At 30.4% G+C, this 26,515-nt stretch overlaps 6 protein-coding genes across 9 annotated transcripts in view; 2 read left to right on the top strand and 4 right to left on the bottom strand.

Annotated features, from left to right (window-relative positions):
- Nucleotides 1-3,742, bottom strand: part of Pde9 (phosphodiesterase 9) — a 145,052-nt gene extending 141,310 nt beyond the window's left edge. For both annotated transcript variants that reach the window (XM_065509965.1, XM_065509966.1), the window contains exon 1: nucleotides 3,310-3,742. The gene's annotated coding sequence lies outside the window, so the exon portion shown is untranslated. The remainder of the gene's footprint in view (nucleotides 1-3,309) is intronic.
- A 2,198-nt stretch (nucleotides 3,743-5,940) lies between these two features.
- Nucleotides 5,941-7,163, bottom strand: LOC135956842 (eukaryotic translation initiation factor 3 subunit G-1). The gene is made up of 2 exons (XM_065507438.1): nucleotides 7,026-7,163; nucleotides 5,941-6,953 (listed from the first exon to the last, which is right to left on the bottom strand). Exon 2 carries the CDS (start codon nucleotides 6,951-6,953, stop codon nucleotides 6,144-6,146), a length of 810 nt encoding a protein of 269 aa, XP_065363510.1. The 5' UTR covers nucleotides 7,026-7,163; the 3' UTR covers nucleotides 5,941-6,143.
- A 347-nt stretch (nucleotides 7,164-7,510) lies between these two features.
- Nucleotides 7,511-9,595, top strand: Tip60 (Histone acetyltransferase Tip60). Of its 3 annotated transcripts, none has more exons than XM_065507963.1 (6): nucleotides 7,511-7,632; nucleotides 7,687-7,813; nucleotides 7,873-8,441; nucleotides 8,493-9,073; nucleotides 9,130-9,342; nucleotides 9,441-9,595. In XM_065507963.1, coding segments are annotated over exons 1-6 (1,545 nt in total). In that variant the 5' UTR covers nucleotides 7,511-7,578; the 3' UTR covers nucleotides 9,442-9,595. The 3 variants fall into 3 exon arrangements, with proteins under 3 accessions (XP_065364035.1, XP_065364037.1, XP_065364036.1); XM_065507965.1 differs by lacking the exon at nucleotides 9,441-9,595 and having other exon boundaries at nucleotides 7,873-8,114; nucleotides 8,184-8,441; nucleotides 9,130-9,346; XM_065507964.1 differs by lacking the exon at nucleotides 9,441-9,595 and having other exon boundaries at nucleotides 8,502-9,073; nucleotides 9,130-9,346.
- On the bottom strand, nucleotides 9,404-10,307 carry LOC135957253 (uncharacterized). Its single transcript, XM_065507966.1, has one exon. It carries the CDS (start codon nucleotides 10,277-10,279, stop codon nucleotides 9,608-9,610), a length of 672 nt encoding a protein of 223 aa, XP_065364038.1. The 5' UTR covers nucleotides 10,280-10,307; the 3' UTR covers nucleotides 9,404-9,607.
- A 1,053-nt stretch (nucleotides 10,308-11,360) lies between these two features.
- Nsun2 (tRNA (cytosine(34)-C(5))-methyltransferase Nsun2) lies at nucleotides 11,361-14,219 on the top strand. Its single transcript, XM_065508869.1, has 7 exons — nucleotides 11,361-11,499; nucleotides 11,559-12,254; nucleotides 12,317-12,459; nucleotides 12,528-12,863; nucleotides 12,932-13,566; nucleotides 13,638-13,787; nucleotides 13,855-14,219. The coding sequence occupies exons 1-7, from the start codon at nucleotides 11,440-11,442 to the stop codon at nucleotides 14,013-14,015; spliced, it is 2,181 nt and encodes a 726-aa protein (XP_065364941.1). The 5' UTR covers nucleotides 11,361-11,439; the 3' UTR covers nucleotides 14,016-14,219.
- A 2,314-nt stretch (nucleotides 14,220-16,533) lies between these two features.
- LOC135958936 (vanin-like protein 1) lies at nucleotides 16,534-18,453 on the bottom strand. Its single transcript, XM_065509886.1, has 4 exons — nucleotides 18,323-18,453; nucleotides 17,622-18,258; nucleotides 16,857-17,562; nucleotides 16,534-16,789 (listed from the first exon to the last, which is right to left on the bottom strand). Exons 1-4 carry the CDS (start codon nucleotides 18,380-18,382, stop codon nucleotides 16,546-16,548), a joined length of 1,647 nt encoding a protein of 548 aa, XP_065365958.1. The 5' UTR covers nucleotides 18,383-18,453; the 3' UTR covers nucleotides 16,534-16,545.
- Nucleotides 18,454-26,515: the final 8,062 nt, after the last annotated feature.

Here is a 26,515-nt window from a genome sequence, read left to right as displayed (position 1 = left end):
TAACTTGACGATCACTATTTGTGTGTAAATAAAGCCATCAATATCATCAACAAACCATAAAATAAATTCTTTCAATTAATTTTAAATAAATAAAAACAATACAACAAAATATAAAAAAAAAAAATATTTTGAATTCAAAAATTTTAAAGAATTAAAAGAGAAAAAAATTCAATTAATTGAACATAAATTAGGTCAAAGGCGTTATACTCGCAGCGCACATTATGAAACATAAAAGAATGGCGCATTTAAATTTAAAATGTTGGAAAATTTTCAAATGTCCAATTGTCCATTAAATAAGAGAAATTTGAAAAAAAACGTTTAAATATTAATTTTGAATTTAGGTTAAGTAGAATGTAACAAAAATTATTATCAAAATGAAGTGCATTTATTTTTTGACAATTTCTTTGAAATAATTTAGCTTTAAACAAAAATTCCTGTTTCTAGTTACATCATATTATAAATGCAACAAACATATTTGATTCAAAATTTTGTTAAAACAGGTTTGAACATGTCTTTGTTATTTTTGAAAAATGTACAGCATCTATCATCGAAAATTTTAAGTAGATGAATAGAAAATCTACAAAGCTCAATAAGAATCAAATTAAGCTTAATTCAGAATTAAAAAATATCAGCAATTTATTCCATATTACGATTCCAAACAATTTCTATAGCTTCATTCAAATGCATTTACATAAATAGAATTCATTCATGGTTGAATGCATTCATAATGGTTGTCAGAAACATATACTAATTTACTGCAATCATATATATGATTGCTACAATAATGTGAATAGTAACTTTACCATATTATGGTTACCACAATCAAAGGAATAAATTCGTAATCAATTTTCGCTACAAAATAAACGGGGTTATTTCTGTTCTCAGTTTCATCATATAATCACATCAATATTATACAAAGCTTAATCAATCTTAATTCAGAATTTAAAATGTCAGCAACCCATTCCATAAAACCATTTCCTACAATACAAATCCTTTAACTTTATTCATTTATAATACAATTTATTCACCCATTGAATAATTAAATTACTGTTAATTCAAATCTAATCCAAATGATTTTTTTTTCATTCAAATTGTGTAGTTTTTAATAATTTTGAAAATTAATTGAAAAAATTGTCTAATGACTATTTGTAATAGATTTTAATTGAAGAAAAATGTAATCATTCAAAGCCATTAAACAGTATAAGCAAGACTTGAACAATGAAAGATATTGGTAAGGCAAAAGAAGTCGAACAAGTCTTTCGAAGAGCACCGAACACTTCTATCTGATAAGCAGCTCGTTAAGTTAAATGCTCTGATTCTTTTGTACGCAGAGCCAAAGCTAATGATGGGTAGAAGTCGTATAATGTTCAGAAAGTTCCAGATCGCAATGCGTTAAAGAACTTAAAAGCAAAAGATCGAGCGATCTTTGCCAATGTAAAGGCTTTATTATTGAGAACAAGAACTGCTTATTTTTGTACGGTTTTATTATATTAAGAATACCAATCATTTTGTAAATCAATGTGAGACATTTTTCCCAATGATTCTTATTTTTACTGGAATTCAAGGCTTGAGAATTATAGTCAAGCAATTGAATTACAGTTATATTACAGTTTATTTCAACAGCAATCTCCAGTAAAAAGGAAGCATACATTATGTTTAAAACATAATTGCATTTGCATTCAAGTCAAATTCTAACAAAATGTTCAAGTGCTTGAATTTTGTGGGGCTTAGGTGCTTATTGGGGTCGTATAATATTTGTTTGGTTTTCAAAACTTTGTATGGAAATATTTTCAAAGTGTGATGTGATAGTGTTTTAAAATCTAAGGGGGTAAATTATATGTATTTATTTAAAAATCTTGCCGAGGTAGTGCTTATTTATTGTATTCAATTTTAATTTTTGTACATTTCAATATATAAAATTATTTATAGACTAACGGTAACGATACTTTAGACGTAACGGTATTTTCGATTATAACGGTAACGATATTTTAACGGTAGTAGAGTTGTAAGGGTATCAATCTAATAAAATAATACTAGATTTAAAAAATTTAAAATTTACTTTTCTCTATTTTGTAGTTAGACTATTTATTTTTCATATATTTTGAACTTATCCTTTCAAAAAATCTTTTAATATTAATTACTATTTTAAAATTCAACTACAAAATTGTATAGCTAGATTGTTTCAGGTCTTGTCTTGTCATACATATCTAAAACTATAATTGCAATCTAATGGAAAATAGGAAAACAAAACACTTTAACAAACAAATTACTATCTTTAGACATCATTAATATTGATTAAATTTTAAATTGATTTGATTTGTTTACCACATACACCACTCAGCTAAACTACACATATGGATTTCAATGTATATATTACAAAAAAAAAAACAATTTGTGATTTTCCGTTTCAATTCCTATTAATGTGTACCAATTTCTTCCGGTTCAGTTTCATATATGAAAAGGATATGCATATATGCAGTAGCGTACTGTATACATTGTGAAATTTATAGTCGTTTGTAACTATAATTTGATAAATATAATGAAGAAGTTTTATAGGTTATTTCCGTATTTGGTTATCATGGTAATTTGGTTTTTTTTTAACAGTTTTCAAATGAAAATAGGAAAATCTTAGAAATTCATATAATAAAAACTATTAAATACAATAAAAACCCATAATTTTTTTTGTTTTGTTTCCCCCCCATTGGGTGGCTTTTTCCCATTATTCTTCCTCTCTATTAAATTCTTATTTGAATATTTGTTTTCTCTCTAGTTAAGGGTATTATTATTGTTGTTGTTGTAGTTACTGTAATATTTACACAAGCAATTATTATTGTTATTGTAATGTGGACACACAAACAAACACTCGTACATACTTACAGTTTTAAGTACGGTGGGCCTGTAAGTATGTACATATGTATACAGAAATATGTATGTAAATTTGTACATACATATGTACGTGTATGTATGTTTAAAGCTAATCAGCTGCTTGATTTGTTTCTTTATTTATTTATTTATTTTTTTTTACTACTCTGCTATTTCTGCTTCTTTATTATTATTATTCTCATCTTTTATTGTTATTAACTAGATGGGATTGAGTGTGTGTGTTTATACATATTTCTATGAAGTCGCGGACTGGCTGGCCCATTTGGCTCAGTGGTATTAAATTGTTGTGCTCTCTATTGCCTTTTGTTCGCTTTATAAATTAATTTGTGTTTTTTGCTTTGTTTCATTGATAATTTTTCTTTTTAAATGTATGTTGTTGTTTTTTTTTAAATTCATTTGGTGACATGCACTCACTCATTCACTCACTTACTCACTCACTGGGCGCACATGTAGACAAACACACACGTTTACATGCAGTATTCATTCGTTTGTACATATACATAAAAATCGTGATGCACCACTATCGCGCACCAGGTATGCATAAATTTATATGCACTTTTAATGAACAAGAAAAAACCGAAACAGAATTTTTCTTTACTCCAATTTACTTGCAAACTTATTAATTTTGTATGTTGAAAACTCTATTAATTTTTATTTATTTTTTAAATGGTCATTCACACATCAATTTACTCTACTTCTTTTGTAGAATTCTTTTCCAAAATTGTATTTGTTTAATAATCAACAAAAAAAAACAACACTTTGTTGTATTTCTTTGTTTATTTATTTAACTGATTTCCACAAAAGACTAGACGAGCGGATCTTAAGCGGAAAACACAACCTTCACGAACGAAATGCAAAAACGCACTGAACGAAACATCTACTGTTTCGTGCTCATTTTACCACACGAGAGGTGTCAAGTTCACAAAGAGCAACATAACAAGATTGTTTTTTAGTAGTGGTGGTACACAATGGGAAAAGAACATTAATTAACGTTTTCTAATTTTTGAATTTTTACAATTGGTCAATTCGCAAGGTCTCTTATCATGTCATATTGTCATAATGTCCTAATATTTCACAATGGTTTTTATTGTTTTTCGAGCAAAAAATGTCCTACTGTTTACTGTATTATCGTAACCAACCAGCAGAGACCTGCGCCGAATGCCTTAGAGTCGGTTTAGCCTAGCTGCCGAGTCGTGATATATTAGGACATTATGATTATATGACAGATAAGAGACCTTGTGAATTGGCCAAATAATTTTTTGTAAAGAAACATCAATTTAATAATGTAAAAAATAGTAACATTATATACAAGTCAAAAGTTCGAAAAAATTAATTCTTATTTCAACAATTAAATTTTAATTCAACCATTCATTATTTCGTAATTCAAACGATTTCACTCCACAGCACGAATAAATTCGTTGTCTTAATTCCTTAGTTCTCCAAACGTATTGGATTCATTCCTTTGAAAATTCATACTTTGTGGAATCATTCAAGTTTTCTTTAAGTCAAATTCATTACAAAATAGCTTAATAAAATTTATTAAGCATTACTTACAAATGTACTGTTTTTTTAATAAGCTATAGACATTTTTTAAATTTATTTTGTTAATTAATGATGAAAAAATATTGTTATATGTATATCGTCACCTAAAGAGCAATATAACAACAAAAATACTAAAATCGAATGTTTGGTGGATAATAATGAATAATTTAGAGTATAAATAACTATTTAAAAAATGCGATCGTATCGACTTTTCCTTAATTACACTTCAAATTATTGTTTGACTTTCGAGCCATAATTGATCAATCGTTAAATTAAAATTACTTGTTGAATTCGCTTTGAGTTATATCATATTTATTCGCTTGACCTTAACGTTTTCGCCTTATGGAATTCACCATACTTTTATTTATGAAACTATTTTCTATTTTCTGTTACATTTCATAGCATAGTTTTAGGTGTGACATGAAAATGAAGAAAGTCGTTATAGTAAAATTTAACAAAATTTTAACATTTTTAACTGATTTTAAATAATGTTGTATTCAGAATTGTATTTCTTTAAAAATTAATATACATATAAATATATGAAAACGTTTTAATACAAAAAATTAGTAAAAAAAAATGAATAAATAATTTTTTTCTATGCATTCATTTTTTCCAAATATACAGGCCTTTCACAGAATTCCATTCCGATCGAAAGTGGAAATTAATTCCTCATTTTGCTTCTTCAGAAAAAGTAAAACGAAAATTTCTTTCGGTATGAAACCACTTTCAGTTTTTAAAGTGGAATTAACATTTCTTGGTGTTTGTTTTTCTAAAAATTTTAAACAATTTTTTTTACCAAAAACTTCACTTTTGTTTTAATATTAAAAACGTCAAATTAAAATCAGAAATATAGAACTATTGAATGTGTGACAGCCCTGATAGTAAGAAGATTTATCGATAATTCAAACTTTAATCAAATTTATAAACTAATCTTTTTCAGCTGATCTATATATTTTGATCGTTAATTAGGATCAGACCAATCCATGGAACTATGCCATGATGATTAGCTTTGTAGTTGTAATAACACTTGACCGGAAACTCAATGTTCTCTATTGTTTCTGCTAAAAATAATAACTACTGCATACTCTTCAAAAACCTCTGTATAATTTTTTAAAACTATTGTGACAGAAAGTAATTTTAGATAAGAAATTCAATAAATTAAATGGAGGTTAATATTTCTTTAATTGAATAAATTATAAGATGTTGAGTATCTACATACATTAAAAAAAATTGCGATGACTTCGTGAATTTACAAAGTTATAACATTATTAAGTTTGTATTAAAAAGCGGAAATGCTTTTATTTTTTAAAATTAATATTTTTGAAAATTGTTTTTTAGATTTCATTTATTTCTAATCAAATTGTTTACCATTTATTAAGTAATTCTGCAAAAAACGTAAACCATTATACATATATCAGAAATAGCTGCTAGAAATATTGAAAATGTAATGAAAATTACAATACCATACCTTAACTGTCCGAAAGCATTTCCCAAACAAAATGTAAACAAATGATATTGGAGTTAGGCTACTGCTTACATTTACTCATGTAGCCTTTCTATCTACTTATATATTTATATTTCTGAATAGTTTTTGTTTGTTTTTCTGTATAACATTAATTTTATCATATAGAACTTGTTTGTGTAAGATGTATGTAAAAAAAAAGTTTATAATTTTAATTCTGTTTATTGGAAGTTAAAGTCGAATCCCTCACTACGTATCAGTTGGTCTGGGGTTTCGACCATTCAGCGCTCAAGATCAAATGATCATAACCGTGGCCATTAAGGATTTCAATAGCTGCAGCGGCATCTTTGCGTTGGCGGAAATGAACGTAGGCGAAACCTTTGCAAAGGCCAGTATTTTTATCGCGGGCCAAATACATTTTGGTATGTTGTCCAATACGTTTGATAAGTTCTTCAAGATCTTGTTCGGTCATAGATTCAGATAAATTGGAAATACGAATAGCAGCAGTATCATCGCGTCCACGCATACCCATACCACCTTTTTGACTGTCTTTAAGGAATGGAGGTACATATTTGCCGGGTTTGGGTGCTTCTGTAACGGCGGTGGCGGCAGCGGTTGCTTTCTTTTCCATCAGATTGGTATCCATAGCAGTACCCTTGTATGGACAATACACGGACCAATGCTCACCATTACAAATACGGCACTTGGCAATGTTTTTGCTCAAATCTAACAAAGGATCATTGGCCTTTTCTTCTTCCTTGGTGTTGAGAATTTGGATGAAGATTTCTTCAGCAACAATAGTAGTTTGGGAGTTGGGTCCGGCTTTATCATTTTTGGACTCGCCGAATTTGGGCCAAGTACGACGTAGAGCAACTGTTTTTGGCACAACTTGCTTGGAAATCTTGTATGTACGAACCACTTTAACTTTCTTGTCATCCTTGTCGTAGTTGTACTCTGTGACGTATTTGAAACCATTTTCAATTACTTCAGTAGGTGGTGGCAGACCGCCGTAATCTAGCTCAACCTCATCGGCCCATGAAGATTTAATTGTATCTGCGCCTGGCATCTGCATAAATTTTATAATTAAATGATAGTTAGCAACGTAATGTACACTTTTATAGTATTTATTTCACTTTACCTTTAATTTTAATTATATTTTTGCACTAAAAAATGAAAATTCTCTATACGCCACGAGTTAAGCAAATTCGATGCAAATTGTGAAAAGAAAATGTCAAATAGCAATCTTCTTCTTCTTTCAATGATTAATAACACAATCAATAGAATTTCACAACACTGAGGTGTAGTATATGTTATAAATAATATGTATTTTTGTATGGCAATTCCATAAATAAAAAGTAATTATTAACAGAACTCCCAAGCATAAAAAGTAAATAAACAAAATAGTATGATTATTAAAATTTTTAAAAAATTTCATAAATATTAAAATATATTTCATAAACAAACATTTTTGTCAACAACACTTGACAGACTTAATTTTATCCATTAATTTTTGGCCGTGTACCCGTTTTTACGTTTTTATATCAATCAGCTTTTATATAAATTAGAATTTGACATTTCTTAAATCAGCTTTGTTATTAAATTTTCTTGGCTATTATTACAAACAACTTCATTTAATATAGACGTGTTTACGAGAAAAATATATTAAAAATATAGACAAAAAGTATTAAAACATGAAACAAAAGATTGACATCGATGAAGATGTATCCTCTATATGTGAATCAACGGTAAGTTGAATTTAGTATTCTAATTTCTGGCTTATTTTAATGTTTAAATTTTAGGCCTCACTGACAGAAGGATGCAGACTTTCAGTGCGTATGCATAAAACAGACGATTGGCCCCTGGCAGAAATCGTTAGTATAAAGGACCATGATGGCAAAAGACAATTTTATGTCCATTATGTTGATTGTAAGTACAAAAAATGTGGAATGTTTCAGTTCCTTTTTTATGTTAAATCTTAATTTTAGTTAACAAGCGCTTGGACGAATGGGTAACGGAAGAAGATTTAGATACACGAAAAGTGCAATTTCCCCGGCGAGATGGTACACAAACTGGTGCCAGCACTGGTGTCACCACTCCCAAAAAACATCTTTCAGTGGCTGGTAGTGTTTCTCGGCCTACTTCGCCCCAACCCTCAGGTGGTGAAATGGTCAATGGAAATGCAGTCCTGGCAGCAGCATTACAGAAAAAAATCAATAGAAAAAGAAAAGTAAATTCTGTTCCAGTGCCTCTAAAGGAGGAAATAGTTGTTCCTAAGAAGAATTGTAATATTTTACAGATTAATTCTACACCTTTGCCGCTGTCAGCACCACCAGTGGTAGCTGCTACAGTGGCACCCACAGAGTCTTCTCCGGCCACTATACCAGTGACCACTAATGAAGAAGGTTCACAGGATGGTAAAAACGGCACCCCAAGACAATCAGGTAGTATGGTCACTATACATCAAGACGATGTAGTGACACGTATGAAAAATATTGAAATGATAGAATTGGGTAAACACCGCATAAAACCTTGGTATTTTTCCCCATATCCGCAGGTTAGTTACTTTAACATCTTTTTATATTATTTTGCTTAATCTTCATGTAAGCAATTTCAGGAACTGTGCCAAATGCCGTGCATTTACATATGCGAATTTTGTTTGAAATATCGTAAGAGTCGAAAGTGTCTGGAAAGGCATTTGGTCAAATGCAATCTACGTCACCCGCCTGGAAATGAAATTTATCGCAAGAGTACAATATCATTCTTTGAAATTGATGGCCGCAAAAATAAAGTGTACGCTCAGAATCTGTGTTTGTTGGCTAAACTTTTTCTGGATCACAAAACATTGTACTATGATACAGATCCATTTTTATTTTACGTCATGACGGAATACGACAACCGAGGCTTTCATATAGTGGGCTACTTTTCGAAGGAAAAAGAGAGTACAGAAGACTACAACGTTGCTTGTATTCTGACCATGCCTCCCTACCAGCGTAAAGGATACGGTAAATTACTTATAGAATTCAGTTATGAGTTATCCAAATTTGAAGGTAAAACTGGATCCCCCGAAAAGCCTTTATCAGATTTGGGTCTGCTTTCTTATCGATCTTACTGGGCACAAACAATATTGGAGATATTTATCAGTCAAAAACCAACAAATGATGGCGAAAAGCCAACCATAACAATCAAGTAAGTTCATTAGTAAAATTGTTGAATACAAACTTATTAATTTCTTGTTTTTTAAGTGATATTTGCGAAGTAACTTCCATCAAAAAGGAAGACGTTATTTCTACACTGCAGAACCTGAATCTTATTAACTATTACAAGGGACAATATATTGTTTGCATTAATCGTGATACCATAGATCAGCACAAAAAGGCCATGGACAAGCGAAAAATACGCATAGATTCAAAGGCTCTGCACTGGACCCCAAAAGACTGGTCTAAACGATCCAAGTGGTAATTAATTTTTTTCATCTTCCTTAACCCGCCCTCATTTTTAGTTATGTAGTCTAATCCATACATTTTTTTGTTTTTCTTTATTTTTTCATTATTAGAATTGAATGTGTAGAAAGAACCTAATGATACTTCCCCCCACTGAAAATAACTTAACAAATACTATTAATAAGATAAGAAATAAATGCACTGCAGGCTGGTGGAAAGATGTGAGACACGTCCTTTTGCCAGACACTGCATTTATAATATAAAATAATTGTGTTTCCTTTCAATATTCATTATACTCGTACTCCTTCAAGAGTTTAGGATAGTTCACCATGTCTAGGGTGTTGGTAAAATGGTCCAGACCTTGGGTAGTACATTTCTCCAAAGATATTTCAATAGCTTCAATGGAATACTGTATGGCATCAGTAGCGTTTTGAAGATCTACTAATTCCGAACGCCTAATTGGTAGATTTTTGTATTTCACCACTTGATGTAACATTTCCTTAAACTGTGTCAACTCTGGAGTGCAAATGTAGTCATTAGCACTGCCGCTGCTTAGTTTCTCCTTGATACTTTTAGCATCAGCGCGAGCTGATTCGGTGTTAAATTCAATAAGGTCATTGCGTAGTAAAACTTTTCGGGTACATGCTAATTTCACTAATGTGGCGTATTTGGCCACCAAACTAAAGTACTTGTGACGACGTTCTTCAAATACTTTCAGAGCTTCTTCGACTTTATGCTTTAATAGGATTTCACTGTCCCTGTTGCGTTTTAGAGTCTCCAAGTGCAACAATAAGTTTATCTCTTCCAAAAGCTTAGTGGATGAGCTGAGATTTGCACTGGAACTGCTGCCACTAGTGTTGATATTGGTCATCGATTTCGATTTAGTTGGTGTCACTGGCTTAAAATTTTGTCGACTTTTTGTGGGTGTTAATGGTTTTAAAAATGTCGACATCTTTCGTTGTTATTTAAATTTTTTCCCGCTTCAACACAACAAAAAAAGAGATGTATTAATTAATTCGTATACAAAACTTATTTTCCGGGTATTCGATACCAAAAAGATAATTAGTTTTATGATATTTTTAAAGAAAAAAGCAACTAATAAATGTGAAAATAAAGTTAAAATTTCAAACACAATTAAAGCGTGAGTTTAAACCTTCAAATAAGTTTTGCAATATTTTTCATTTTCAAAAAAATATTTAGTAATCTATCAAGTACCCAAACATAACATAAACTAGTTAAAAGTAACCATAATTTATACAAAAGTAGTTGGGAAATTTTTATACACTGAAAAGCAGATGTTAAATTAAAACGCTGCAAGTAATTAAACAATTCTACGAATTTTGCTATGAGTTTACACATTTTTATTGTATTTTATGATTCTAGTACCTGTGTTAATCTGTATGTACATATTTTTGTAATTTAAATACATTTTGTTTTATGACATTCACAAAACATTTCTTTCGCAAGCAAGCCATTAAAATAAATACGTGTAGCTTTCGCGACAAAAACAATATTTAAAATGGAAATGCGTCAACGTTCTTCGAGCAAGAACATAACATCGACAAGAGCTGTCCACACGAGTAAAAAAATTAGCTCTTTTTCTGCCATGCATCTTCAAGAATTAATATAGCAAAAAATATTTATTTTCAAAATTATACTTTTAATTTGTTTTCAAATTTAAATGCAATAGATATCTGATAGAGTATAAACAATATGATTAAAATTTTAAAATAAAAAATATCAGGAAATATTAAATCATTGGTCGGTATAGAAATCACCAGTGCGTTGTCGTTTGTTATAAATAAATTCCAAATCCTTATTTATTTTGATCAAAGCAAATAATATACATTTGGTGGGCAAATTTGTTATATTGGAATGAAAAGATATCGAAGTTACTAAAGAAAGGTCAGATTAAATCTTTATCATCAAATATATATATATACAAATAGTTTTTTCTAAGTGTATTTTACCATTGTTTAGTAATCTTTCATCTGGCAACTCCCTAACTTAACAACACGTGTTGACATTCAACATTTGTTTTCATTGAGAATTGTGGAGAAAAATTATATTTTCGCTTTAAATTAATAGAAAAATCACATTTATTAATAAAAAATGGGTCGTAAAAATAAATCTAATCCTTTTGCTGCCAAAAAACGTCAAAAGCGCCAAAATGTAGGTGTTTTAATGTTGCTAAAAACAATGTTTACATGAACTTTTTCTTTCTATTGCAGGCTGAAGAAGCAAAGCCGGAACGCAGAGCTGAACCATACCCAGATATAGTGCGTGATAATGCAGCATTTATTAAATACTATAATGTCCAGAATATTTGTGCTGATGAGCAGGAGTGGGAAAAGTTTTTGGTGGCTATACGTGAAAATTTGCCGGCTACTTTCAGAGTGACCGGTTTCAAGGGAGAAGCCAAAGCTTTATTAGATATAATACAAACTGAATTATTTACAGAATATGTTAAGGGTGTAGCGGAATTACGAGGCAAAACCATAGAGGAGGTAGAACGTCCTGTTTGTCTGCCTTGGTATCCAAATGGCATGGCTTATCAATTGGATTTGACCCGTAAGGATATACGTCGTTCAGAATCTTTGTATCGTCTACACAATTTCCTTATAAATGAAACCAATGCCGGCGCTATAAGTCGTCAAGAATCGGTATCTATGATACCGCCCATTGTTTTAGATGTTAAACCTACAGACAAAGTTTTGGATATGTGTGCTGCTCCCGGCTCCAAAACTGCTCAATTGATTGAGGCTTTACATGCCGAACCTGAGAAGTATAAGATCCCACCTGGTTTTGTTCTGGCCAATGATGTGGATAATAATCGCTGTTATATGTTGGTGCATCAGGCTAAACGTTTGAATTCACCTTGCTTTGTAGTGACTAATCATGATAGTTCATTTTTTCCAAATTTGTTGGTATGTATAGCTTAAAAGGTTATATTATTATTTATTACATATTTATTTTATTTTGTTGTTAGAAAACTGAGGCTGATGGCTCGAAATCGATTTTGAAATTCGATAAAATTTTGTGTGATGTACCCTGTTCCGGTGATGGTACTTTACGTAAAAATCCTGATATTTGGTTGAAATGGAATTTGGCCCAAGCTTATAATTTACATGGGTATTTACATTTTTTTTTTTTATCAATTTTACATAAAACTCAATTTACATTTAATTTTTTTGGTATAGTATACAATATCGCATTACCAGACGTGGCGCAGAAATGCTTGAGGTAGGCGGTCGTTTGGTTTATTCTACTTGCTCCCTTAATCCCATCGAAAATGAGGCTGTCTTGCAACGCATTATTTCCGACTCCAAAGGAGCTCTTGAAATAGTTGATGCCTCCCATTTGGTACCAGGTTTGAAATTTAATCCCGGCATGACTGAATGGAAATTGGCTTCAAAAGAAGTTGATGAAATTTATAGTAGTTTTGATGAGGTACCAGAAAAATATCACACTATCATAAGGCCCAATATGTTCCCCATGCCCAAAGAGGAAATTGAAATGTTGGGTTTGGAAAAATGGTAAGTAGTTCATTACAAGTGGTATTTCTATGAATTTAAATGAATTTCACTAATATATATTGGTAAAGCATACGTGTATTGCCACATTTACAGGATTCTGGTGGTTTCTTTGTAGCTGTATTGCAGAAAAAGTGCCAATTACCTTTCGAGAAAAATGATGTTAAAGATTTGTTGGACAAACCCAAGCCAGAGGTAAAATTGGACGAAAATGGTAAACCCATTGAAGAAAAATCGGTACCTTGGGGTCCACAGCGTAAACGTAGACGTCTACATGGCTATAAAGAGGATCCTTATGTATTCTTCGAAGAAAATGATGCCGACTGGGAAGAAATTAAAAAGTTTTACGATTTGGATGACAATTTGAACAAACGCTGTTTACTAACCAGATGTATAACAGAGAAAAAGAAAAATATTTATTATTGCTCTGATTTGATAAGAGATCTGGTGTTATTGAATGAAACTAACATTAAGATCATTAATACTGGTGTTAAATCATTTGTGCGTTGTGAAAATCGTCACACCCAGCATCCCTTCCGTTTGGCCCAGGAAGGTTTGCAGACTACAAATGCCTTTGTAGGAGCCAGCCGCCGTATACAAGTTGAAAGAGATGATTTGATTTTACAGCTTAATTGTACAGATCCCACCAAACCTCCCTCGTCTACAGAGCTCAAAGAGGCTACACAGCAAAGATGCAAAGAATTGAGTAAGTTTGTAATTGCAACGGAAATGTAAACGACTTATTAATTAAACCCATTGTTTTTTATACTTTATTAGGTGTTGGCAGTTGTATTATTAAATATGTAGATGAACGCTTTACTTTGTATATAGTAGGATGGCGCGGTACTTCCAGCCTTCGTGCCTATGTAGACAGCAATGAAACTTTACATATTTTACGTTTGTTGGGAGCTGATCTTAGTAAATTTGGTAAGTCATTTTATTTAAATTTGGGGGGTTTTATTTTAACTTATGGTTATGTTTTTTTTTTCTAAAGAAATTAATAAGTATGAAAAAGCTAGAGAAGCAGCTGCATTAGCTGCTGCCAATGAGGCAGTAGACGCATCTGCTGAGGCGGGAGATTCAATAAAAGAGGTTGAACAAAATTCGAGCCCCATGGAAACAAATGAAACCGAAGAAAACGCTACAAAAGAATAAATAAATATGCTGCAATTTTTTTTTTTAATTATTATTTTTAATATAAATGAAATAGTTTTACAGAAGGGATTAAGAAATACTTTTTAAATGTTTTAACTCAAAACTGTTTTTCATATGACCCTCGTTTTTGTGTATTTTTTTTAATCTAAGGAGCGTAAAGAAAATATAATCTTTATTTTTTGAAATATTTCAAAATTGTAACAACGTTATTGCCTTTTATTTTTTTTTTATACTGTTCACCCGTTTCCATTTTTAATTTGAGACCATATATAACCAAAAAACATCGACTACCTAAATTTTTGCCCAAATATATTTTTTCACCAATTTTTTTTTTTTAACAAAATTTGTGTTTTATTTTTTCACCAAATTTTTTTTTTTCACCAAATTTTTTTTTTAACCAAAAATTATTTTTCACTATTATTTTTGCAATTTTTTTTGTTTTTCAAAATTCATTTTTTTTTCACTTTTCTGCCACACAAATTTACCTTTCAGCAAATTATTTTCGACAAGCTTGTTTTAAATGTTTTTTTATTTAAGTTTACTTAATTTTGTTCAAACAAACAAAAAAAAAATCATTCTGTTAAATTGGCACTGCTTATTAAGTTAAAATTGTTGTTTTTTAATTAAAAAATCCATTTTCTTTATTAACTTATTTTTGAAAAACATTTTTGTAGTACTCTCATATCAATTATGTTGTTTCACACAGTTTTAAAAATAGTTATTCTTTCAATTTTCATCTATAAACCACCATCTACCATAACTTTAGTAATTCATGGTTATTGGCAATAATGTGTATTGCTTTGCATCCGTTTAATGCTAAACGTATATCCGGTTTATTTAGCAACAAATTAACTATAAACTTCGAATCAATCAAAAACGTATAAATTTAATCAATCAACAAATATGATTTGCAAATTAAAGGAAGAAACAAAATTTTTAAAAAATAATTTCCGTTTTATTAGAATTCGTAATATGTAAATTTAGTTTAAAAGCAATTGGTTAAAAATTGTTTTAACAAAGTAATAGATTTGAGTAAAACTATTAACGGCTTTACATTTAATATGTATATGTACCAGTGTCTTAGTATGTAATAACTTCCAAAAATTATAGCCTTGAATTTCTTTTTAGGATATTTTCGGAAAAAAAATGTTTCCATTTTAATTAAAATTGGCGTATATTATGCACACATATTAAATGCACATATAAAAACATCTTCTGGTCATATATTCATTAAATGTGAATAGAATGACCAGCCAGCCAACGGGTTTTATATGGGTGAGACGTGTGAAAATTACAATTACGTGACTAAAACATGTTAAAAACTCTAAGTGGTGTATAGTTCAGAGTAAAAACAAACAGCCATGAATTCTTCTTAAAAATGTATAGATACGACTCACATATACATTCATACTTATTTATACAATGTATGTTCTTGATCCTAGAAACGCTATCAATGTGTTAACACACAAACAAACATGTTCGTATAGATTTGTGAGAATGTGTGTAGATAAAATAGCAGGATGGCAAGCAATCATTAAAGCGGAAATAATACAAAACTGTTGCTTGCTTTCCGGTTAAAAAGCAACAGTATGAAAAAAACACTCAAAAAAGCTAGTGAAAGAAGCACGTAACTATAATTTGGTATTCGCCACTTGAAGGTTTCTCCATTACATTCATTTAAACCAAAATTGTTGATTTCTAATGTTTGTGTATTTGTTTGCATTTGAAATTAATGTTTGTCTGCTTGCATGTGTTTTTTTTTCTACTTTCTAATGTGTGTTTTTAAGTGTGTTTGAGTTATGAATGTGTTAGATATTAGATTTGACTATTTACTATGTTTATGTGTATAACATACTTATCAAACAGTTTAAAAAGATATTAATGTTTATCATTTGTGACATATTTTTTTTCATTAATTTGAAGTAATTCTCAAAAATGCTTGCATATTTAAATACTTTAATACTTTGGAAACAGTCGCCAGTTTCTCACAAAATTAACGTCTATGACGCCTCTGAAAATATCAAATGTTTGGAATATCCACCATATTTCCTTGGAATAACTTCATTTCGAGGAATATTCTTTGGCCAGAAGAGTTATCCGCTATAAGTCTGCTTAGGTTGCCATTTAAATTCGAGAAAATCGGCCCACAAATATGGTCAATAGCTGGATACTAAGCAATTAAGATAAACAATATCTAATAATAGAAATTACAAAGGCAATTCCAACGGCAAATATAATGCCATAGAAATTCCGATCAACAATCGGTCAAAATCGGTAAAAATATCTTTTAAACTGAACAATTTTATAATTCAAAGGTGGAATGAATTTTATTATGAATTAATTCCAATTTAAATAAAAGCCTTTGAATGAATCTATAGAACCTATTAATTGAGTAGTTGGAAAAGTTTATATTGTATTGTCAGCCTATTGTATGTATAGCCGTCCTATAAAAAACATTTATTTTTAAAAGCTTATTTCTTTTATTTCTTATTATTTAAGAAAGTAAATTTCTTGTAAATTTACTATTCTATTACAAATTGTTAACTGCAAACATTATTAATCCCAAAAGCAATAATTTTGTGAAATTATTGAAACCTGCATTGAGAGTAAATGCTGAATTGTTGACAGGCTTTTGTATTTGTTGTGTATTCTTTGTGAAGATATTCAAATTATGGGTATTCTTAACGGTACTGTAATAGTTGGCCCATATACCAAAAGTCAAAAGATCCTGTTGGGGCTCAACAAGACTCATTTGTATATGAGTTGAAGTATTACTGCAAAATAATACAAATTATTATATATCATTTATAATTAAATCAATATAATTAATAAAATAAATACCTGTCGGTTTCCAACCACTCAAATGTATCCACAGTTAAAGGCATCATAACAGAATTTACAGTGCTTGGCATAATTATGCGCCTTTCGGAATTCACAAAATTACCTGTTACAGTTATTGCACTAAAATAGTACTTATTGCCCACTAGAACACTTTCTGGGAAAATGTGGCCACAGGTATACAGCTCACTGCCAGTACAGGCTATTAAAGCACAGACACTTTGATTGCTGCTATCAATACGTTCGAAAGTGGTTTGGGAACCACGATAGGCAGCCAAACGATAGCGGTAAGAACTGTGTTTAACTGAATCTGCAATCTTAACTCTGTCTACATTAAAACTGCAGCAAAAGTTATGATGACATATCGTCTCATTGACCTGGGTAAACGATTCCTCTAGCAATGAGGTATTAAATATATCCACATTGTAGTCACGCAATAAATCCAGTTTTGTATAACGAATGCTTTCTAAATGAGGCACAAATAAAGGCTTAACAACTGCTGGCAATTGATAGCTATTAAAATTCTGACGCTTGGGCACCTTGGCCGTAAGCAATTTGGTAGTGGGTTGCTCGTATATAACAGCTGCAAGACGTCCCAAACGACCGGCATAAATACCCGAACCAGTATTTTGTCCCGCTGGATAACTGCCATCAGCGGCCAGTAAATTTACATTGTTGGCAAAAGCCCATCCTTCTTGCAGTTGTACAGCTTTGGATAGAAATACATATGATAACAAAGAAAATATTTTATTTTCTTCTCAAACTTACCCGTTAAGAATGGCAATTCCGAGAACCAATAGGTAGGATAAACAATATCGGTTATATTTAGTTGTCTTATCAAAACCTGAGCCGGCTCATAGAACATCATATCAAAGCAAATAAAATGGCCAAAAGTCACACCAAAGTCAGTGGTAAAGGTGGCTAATTCAGCTTGAGGTAACACATTTTCTTTGTACCATTCATAACGATACAAATGTGTCTTACGATAACGAGATATAACACGACCCTCACGATCAAACACTATATTGGTATTATATTTCTTTAAACCATCTGCGGCACAGTTGTCATCTGAGGCAAGGCATTGAAACTTTTCCACCACATTCACCACAACATACAATTTACGACTGCGTACAGCACAGGATAACTCGGTGAGAAACCAATCATAATTTGGTATTTCACAGGGCACAATATTATCCTTGGGGTCTGGCACATATGTCATCATGTCCAAATTGTTTAAAACAAATTCGGGAAATACTAAAATATCCAAATCCTTGGTATCCTCCGATTCTATAATAGCTTTCATGCGTGCCAAATTATCTTTGACTAAAGCCTTGCCTTCTCCATTCTTGGCAGGTATAAACTCCACCACACCAGCATTATAAGTAGGATCACTGGGTAAGGATGTCTTTTTTCCAAGGATAAAATAAAATTTAAAATAAATTTCTAATACATTTAGGTCCTAATCATACCTGCTGGGATAATTGTAGTGTAGCAATCACCAACAATATAATTGTGTTTGTAAAAGCCATTCTATTCAGTTTCCTGGTCTTAATAAGACTGATTTAAAATTCTCTAATATTTTGCTTAATTAGTACATTATTCTTTTTTATTAATTTATTTTTTTTTAAACTCTAATTATGCAAATTAAAATTTATCTTGTCGGAAAAAATCTGTAATAAACATTTGTTGCGTTATCAGCAAACATAAAAATTAAGGTTTGTAGGTTTGTAAATACTCGAGAATTTAAAACATTCATTGCTTCCAAGTATTGACAAAAGTGAGATAATAAATTTATTATTACGTTAAGCGGTATTGTCATATTTATTTTATAACTCTAGATAAAGAATTGTCTTTTGTTTATGTGTTTATTATACCCTACACAAGAAATTAATCTATTAAAAAATATTTTAAAGATTTCAAAAATTTCCAATCAACTCAATACTTTATGTCAATAATACTAATATGTTGTCTGTTCCAGTAGTAACAGGATTAATAGGTTTTTAGACAGAAATATTCAGTTTTAATTAGAAATATTCCATAAATGTTATTGACAATACAATGGAAACTTTACCAAATATTTAACTTATATGTAGGTCAAAATCCAAAAAAATTCTTATGAAATTTATATTTTACCTTTACCTTTTTTAATTATATTGATAAAAAATTAACGTATTAATTAAATTGTGAAAATAGAAAACAAACTAAAAAGTATTTATTATTATGGTATTGACAAAACAATGGAAACTTGATTTCCACTTTTACAAAAAAATATCTCACCCTTTTAGTGACTCTGTATTTTCTTTTCTTTTACTACTTCAAAGCGGCAATGTATCAATAAATCTTCTCCTTTGAAATATTATGCCATTCCCTTATAACAGCATCTGATAAAGCTTCCTTTGTGGTATAATTTTGAGTCCGTATTTAGAGATCAACAATTGCCCATAGTTTTCATCTGAATTCAAATTTACAGCAATTTGCATTGAACAATCTCTAAGTAATGATAAAAAAAATGATTTAGATACCGAAACGCGTCATTGGAACATGAGCTTTGTTCGGCCTCTTTTAATTTTTTAAATAGAGAGATTTTATGAGATGAGTGCAGTCATTATATAAATATGTAAACAATAGAATTTGTTATCATTTTTTTATAAACATTCTGGAATAAAAATATCTTCCAATAAGGAGTTCCGAACTTTGACACTTGATAGCGGTAATATTGTTGTAACTACATCTGTCGAATTCGCTGTTATTTATTCAGATTGTTTTGCCAAATCACCATTAACGAATATAGCGTTCAACAACACGTGCTAATAATAAAATTGTTTTATCAAAATTAATGTTCTGTTCCGATAATTTTCATCAAAAGATCATCTTCAGCGATGAGTCCCATTTCTGGATGAATGGGTATGTCAACGAACAAAATTGATGAATTTGGGACGATATCAATCCTCATGAGATCCGAGAGCGTCCAATGCATCCCGAAAAAGTCACTGTTAGTGAGGATTTTGGGCTGACTTCGTTATCGGTCCACATCAACGCAAGCTCTATAGGTCGATGAATACCAATTTATTTTGGCCTGAATTGGATGATATGGACACCAACAACATATGGTTTCAACAGGACGACTCTAGGTGCCACAGAGTTTTTGTCACATTGCACATTCTGCACGAGCGATTTGACAGCAAGGTAATCTCACATTAACTGGCCACCGAAATCGTGCGATTTGACGCCGTTAGTCTTTTTCTTGAGGGGTTTTCTTAAGTCGCAGGTCTATCCGAATAAGCCACTGCGGACCTCCAAGGCAACATAACTCATGCCATCGGTAAAATATAGCTTGGTTTATACTCCGGAGTCTTGGAAAATTGGACATTTCGGATGAGCGTCATCCAGCGAAGCCGCCGCGGACTTTTGCACGATTTTATATTCCATGACATCGATAGGCGTTTCAAACGAATTAAAAATGTCACACATACTTTGTTTTATTTCAATTTAAAGATAGGAAGAGCTTAATGAAAGACCCTTTAGTTTTCACAAAAAGTTTATATTGCATTGTCACTCACTGTATGTATAACACTGTGTGCTCTTATTTAAAAAATACACGTACTAATACATTTTTAATGTGGATGTCCTTGTACCTTGACATACACAGAGTGTTTATTGTTTAATCTTTAACTGTTTGTTATTGTTCGTATGGTGCCTGCCAGCCTTTTTTTCCTGGGGGTGTGAGGCAAAAGGTTGCAAGGGCAAAGTGCTGGCGATTTGCAGTATGAAATCAATGATAACCTCAAACATAAATGATGATGACCAAAACAAAATTGGTCGGGAGGAAAATGAATAATAAACAAATTTGTAATGTGAAGGAAAACAACAACAAATTGCAACATTGTTTGCATGAAATTAAGAGTATGTAAAAAATTATGAATATTATCCTATATTTTTTTTGTTTGACGAGCTGGACCATTAATAATTAATATGCATCTTATGAGCAGCTAGACACTCATACTTGCGACTACCACAACGTTAACGCTGAGAATGATGGATGGCAATGACGATGTTCAGGTTGTTGATGATGAAGATGATGATGGGTATGAAGTAAAGTGGTTTTTATTGCTGATTATCTTCTCTCCAATAACAAAAATGAGTGCCACACTGTTGCTTCTAAAAAGGAAAAAGAAAACAATTCCAAGGCATGCGTTTTAACTGCCAGAGCAAAGAGAGTGACAATTGTTTGGCAAGAGAGTAGTTTCTCTTGTAAAACTAATGTAGTCTCCAATCGTAGTCTCTCAAATATAATACTACAAGTATAATTTCCAACAGGTAACTCGGTATGAAACTCCTGAAGGATGCTGTTTAAATAAATATTTTTTTCTTTTGATTTATTAGCACGTCCTCGTACGTTACACTATCTGTCTCACCAGTTGTTTTCTTGCGACTGACGGTCTATTTTGTACATTTTTGTTTTCTGTGGCATTATTAAATGTTACCACTGCTTTAACAAAAAAATTGCGTATATCGGTCGGTCGGTTGGTCGGTCGCAGTATAAACTGTAAACTGACATGATGAGGGAATGAGGCATATATTTTAAACACAAACTAGGTCGCCGAGCCTGGGTTGGTGATAAGTATGTATTTATGTGAATGAGTGCGTGTGAGTGAGTGTCTGTTCGTACAACTTTGAGTACCTCAGTATCACAGTTTAAATACTCTAAAATACAAGGCCTACAAAAGCAAAGTTTTTTCTTGTTTTTATTTTTTTTGGTTCCGTTCTGTTCTGCTGTTGTGTTGGTTGTTGTTTGATGATGGAGACAAAAGAGCAGGGTGTTTATTGTAGCATCATATGTTGTAGGGCTGATTTTTCTTATATTTTTTCTGCTGTTGTTTTCATTATTTAGTTGGGTTTTTTTTTGTTGTCCTGTCGTGTTTGGTTGTGTTCTGTTGTTTGCTTTCAATGCTGGTGCCTGGATAACTTTCATAAACACTCACAAATGTATATGTATCTGTATATAAAAGTATGTTTGTATGTACATAAAAATTGTACAATAAAAGGCCTAGTAAGACAACATGTTTGGCTGATACTCGACTCTAACTATCCTGTATAGCAACAACTATTAAGGGTCGGTAAAAACAAAAACAAAATAAACACTGAAAGCAAGTAAGAAATAACGGGACATTTCAAACGGATGCGGATGTTCATATCGAAACTTTGTTAACTTGTTGTAGTTGAGCAAACAGAACAGCTCAGAAACAGAAACACAAAAACGTTGTACTATTTAATGTTGTCCAAGCGCCTTGTTTTCTTGTCTCGTTTTCTTAGAGTTTTTTTTTCACTAGTAGTTGTTATTATTGTTCTTTTATGAATGTTTATTGAAGGATACAAATTTCTACTTTTATTTTTTTTTTCATATTTTCTATTCATTGTAGTTATTTGTTTTGTATTAGAAACATGGGGTAACAGGTTGAAATTATTTCCATAAAAGGATAAGATTTGACAAAATTAAATATTTTCATAAAAAATAAAAGAACTATGTATGTATATTTATAAAGTGTTAATAAAAAATATAACAAAATTAAAATATAAATGGCTTTAGGCTAAATGGAGGGTGAATAAAATGCTAAGAAGCCATTTTCGTATAAAACTACTTAAAATATCTACATTTTTTCTGATTTTTCAACTAAATTTAAGATTTTTAAAATTTGAATATTCACAGAAACCGTAAAAAGAAATGTTTGTAAACAAATAAACTTTTCAAACATTATATTAAAAAAAGTCTAAATTTGTATAATATAATGTATTTTTAGGTAATATTATTTGTTATCATGAAAAAATTGGACTGAAAACTGATAATATGTAGTTTTTCTTTCTACTTTAGAAAAAATGGGAAAAAACTCCCGGGGAATTTTTTCATGATTGGGCTGATTCTGTATTTTATTTTATCTTTGTCATTTATACATTTAGTATGATTTGTCATGCGACATATATTTCTGTTATGATTGTAATACCGATTAGTCAAGTACATTCAACCCAAAAAATACAAAGTTAATCAGCCCAATTATGAATAAAATATCCGCGGGATTTTTTCCCTTTTCCCATTTTTGCTATTCAAATTCAATGTTAAAAATGGGAGAACGGAAAAAACACCCGCGGATTTTTTATTCATAATTGGGCTGATTAACTTTGTATTTTTTGGGTTGAATGTACTTGACTAATCGGTATTACAATCATAACAGAAATATATGTCGCATGACAAATCATACTAAATGTCGTAAAACAAAATCAATGCAAACATTTCAACACGAAAATTCTCAATTGTTAGCCACATTATTCCATTTTAATCTAGAGGTAGCCGATAACGATTTCCGGTATTTGTCACGTTCGCGACATGTTTATTCCTAATATATTGGAAACAACTAATTGATAAAACCTATCTGTTGCACAAAACGTAATGGTACAATGTAAATAACAAAAAAGAAATATTCAGATTTACGAATGTCGCGTTCGGGACCGTGAACATACTGATATGAATTCATTTAATGTTAATAGTTTTTTTTTAATATTTTAATATTTTTAATATTTGACGAATATTTTATATTTTTCCACAAAAATGTTCGCACTTTTTCAAAACAATTTAAAAGACGCATCAGAAGACTCTAAATATGTATGTATATCCAATATTTTTCTTATTTCTTTTAAAAAACTTGAGATATTTGAAATTTCTATATGAATTTATCAAAGTTATTAATTTTTCAGGGTCCTTATTGGTCTATTTATTAAATTGCAATACAAAAAATATCATATTTCCATTTTCAATAATTTGACAGTAAAAGCAAATGGCGATATACATAGGTATTAAGTTACAATAAATTTGCCCTCAAGCAGAGGATAACATTTTTAGTTTAAGGAAATATTAAAAACACTAATACAAAATGCTTTCTTATACCAATTCCTTTTTAATTTTTGTTCCTGCTCGTACTTCCTGAGAAAAAAGGACACAGCGACACTATTTATTATAAACCAGCCGTATGATTAATATCATTTGTGTAATGCTGTTGTAAATACGATTTGCATTGTCTGTACGAAAATTTCAACAAATTAGACCCTAAAAAAACATTTCAAGTTTACTTTGTTTCTTTTTTACATACTTTCTGTGCAAAGAAAATGTTGGAAAATCATGACAAATGATCTTTTACTGAAATCGTATTTGCATATAAATTTATACGTATTAAATGTGTGTGTAAAAATTAGGAAATAATCGATAAAGATTTTTTTTGCTGTTTCTTCCCTCTTTATAGCAAAACCTTATTTATTTAAGCAAGCATAAACAAACCGTTTCATGACAAAATTAAAGCAAGAAAAAAGGATTCCTAACAAAGGCAACAAGTACGTTTAGGGGGAAAAAAGGTTCATTTTCATTATTTCGATTTCATTTTAGCTTCACCTTTAAGCAAAACGAAGAAAAATTTAATTTCCGTTTAGTACAATGTGATTTTTCATGTTTTTCTTACGCCAGCTGGGGTTTTTGTTCATGCTTGCTTTTATTTCCATAAGTTTATTCAACATCTTTACGTTCATATTATACCCTTTTTGTATGCAAAAAAAAAATGAACTATTTATCTTGGCTTATTACTTCTGCTACAGCGATAAGAAAACGTAAAATAATTCCGTATTTCGTTTGCTCTATCTAGTATTTCCAAGTGAATAAATTTAAAAAACCAGTCATATTTAGTACCAAATGTTAGTAAATTAGTAAAATCAGTATTTCAAGGAAAACCAACAAAATATGTATTTATTGTGTGTACTGCTATTAAAATCAATATTTCTCAGTAAGATTTCTGCCAATCATTTTACAACATCTTGCAGTTTTACCTATTTTTAGGTTTTTACTATGTGGTAGAAATATTATTTAAGGAAAAAACCTGTTTATATAAGTATGAAATTATTTGAAAATATATTTGTATGTACCCAGTTGGAAATTTGTACTATTTACTACAAATTTTTGTCATCTAGCCAGCAAAAAAGACTATCACTGTCCCTGACATCAAATTCGTACTAGAAAATAGTGAAGTTTTTGTGGCAGAACGACATTCTCAAACTCTCAAAAAGATAATGTTTTGGATCTAAAGCACTGACATCGTCTCCAGCACTCTATTTCCTGCTGGGGTGCTGCATATGAAATTATTGGCAAATATGCTTATATTGTATTTATGTACTCCCGTATGTGTCAGCCAACCTGGGTATGTGTGTTGTATGTATGTAACTAAAAAACGATTGTCATGTCATACAATAAAAAATAACGAACTGTACTTAATATGTACTACTAGTAGACACAATTTCGAAAGAAAAAAAATATATTTTACGTTTTCTACGTGATGTGATCTTCTTTTATTTGTGCTTGCATTTAAGGTAAATTTGTTTCTGAAGCAAAATTCATTCACATGGTAATTTTATATTATTTTTACATACTCGTTTGGAAAACAGAATTTCTGGTAATTTATTTATTTTAATGTTATTTTTAAGCAAATTTGTATAATGTACAGTGAAGAGGAACAAACACGTTCAAAACACAAGTTCCAGGAAAATAAAAATGTTATTAAAAGTTAAACAGTATTAAGAATCATATCGAATTTAACTTTTACATGTTAAAAAAAACTTATTTATTTAAAATAAAAAGCAACTCACTTGCCTAAAACATAAAGTAAATATCTAAGAACTATAATAATTTACATTTATGTTTTTTAGTTAATTTCCTTCTAAATATACATATTTGTTTAGAATTCAATGTTAATAAAATATATTTCAATTATAATTTAATAAAAAATAAATAAGATTTATAAATAGAAACAAAGAAAAATGTTATTTAATGTTTAAAGCAACAAAATTCTAGGTAAGTACATATTCTGTCATCCGAAAACAGCAAAACGGTAAGAGATTTTATTTATTATTTTCAACAAAATTAATAGAAAATTATATAAAATAATCATTAAAAACGACAACACATACATATAAATGCAAAAAATTGTATACGATTTTTTGTTATTTAGTTCCATTGTTATTTCTATTAAAAATGCCCCCTAAAATATGCTGTTTAAATATTAATATTTTATATGCAAGTACATGAGAGCACTTGTATGTATAGGTGTTTAAAAATAATTTTCTGAAAATTCAAGATTTTATGTTTTTTGCATTTTTCTCCTAAATTTACCGTCCGATTTGGCTGGAAACCCCTACTTACCATAACTCCACACGCTGAATCCGAAAATGGACACCAAATTTTGATCAGACAAACTTTTTTTTCGAAAAATTTTTGGTCCAGTCACCTTAATAAAAAAAATGACCCCTAAAGTATGCAGTACAAATTTTGGTATTTTATGTGTAAATAAATGAGAGCACTTGTATGTATAGGTGTTATAAATGAATTTTACAGAAATTCAAGATTTTATGTTTTTTGCATTTTTCTCCTAAATTTACCGTCCGATTTGGCTGGAAACCCCTACTTACCATAACTCCACACGCTGAATCCGAAAATCGACACCAAATTTTGATCAGACAAACTTTTTTTTCGAAAAATTTTTGGTCCAGTCACCTTAATAAAAAAATGACCCCTAAAGTATGCAGTACAAATTTTGGTATTTTATGTGTAAATAAATGAGAGCACTTGTATGTAT

The sequence above is a fragment of the Calliphora vicina genome, chromosome 4, assembly GCF_958450345.1.
Source record: "Calliphora vicina chromosome 4, idCalVici1.1, whole genome shotgun sequence".
In the NCBI taxonomy this organism is placed as follows: Eukaryota; Metazoa; Arthropoda; class Insecta; order Diptera; family Calliphoridae; genus Calliphora; species Calliphora vicina.
The sequence above is the reverse complement of the archived record's forward strand: the minus strand, read 5'-3'. Positions and strand labels throughout refer to the sequence as shown.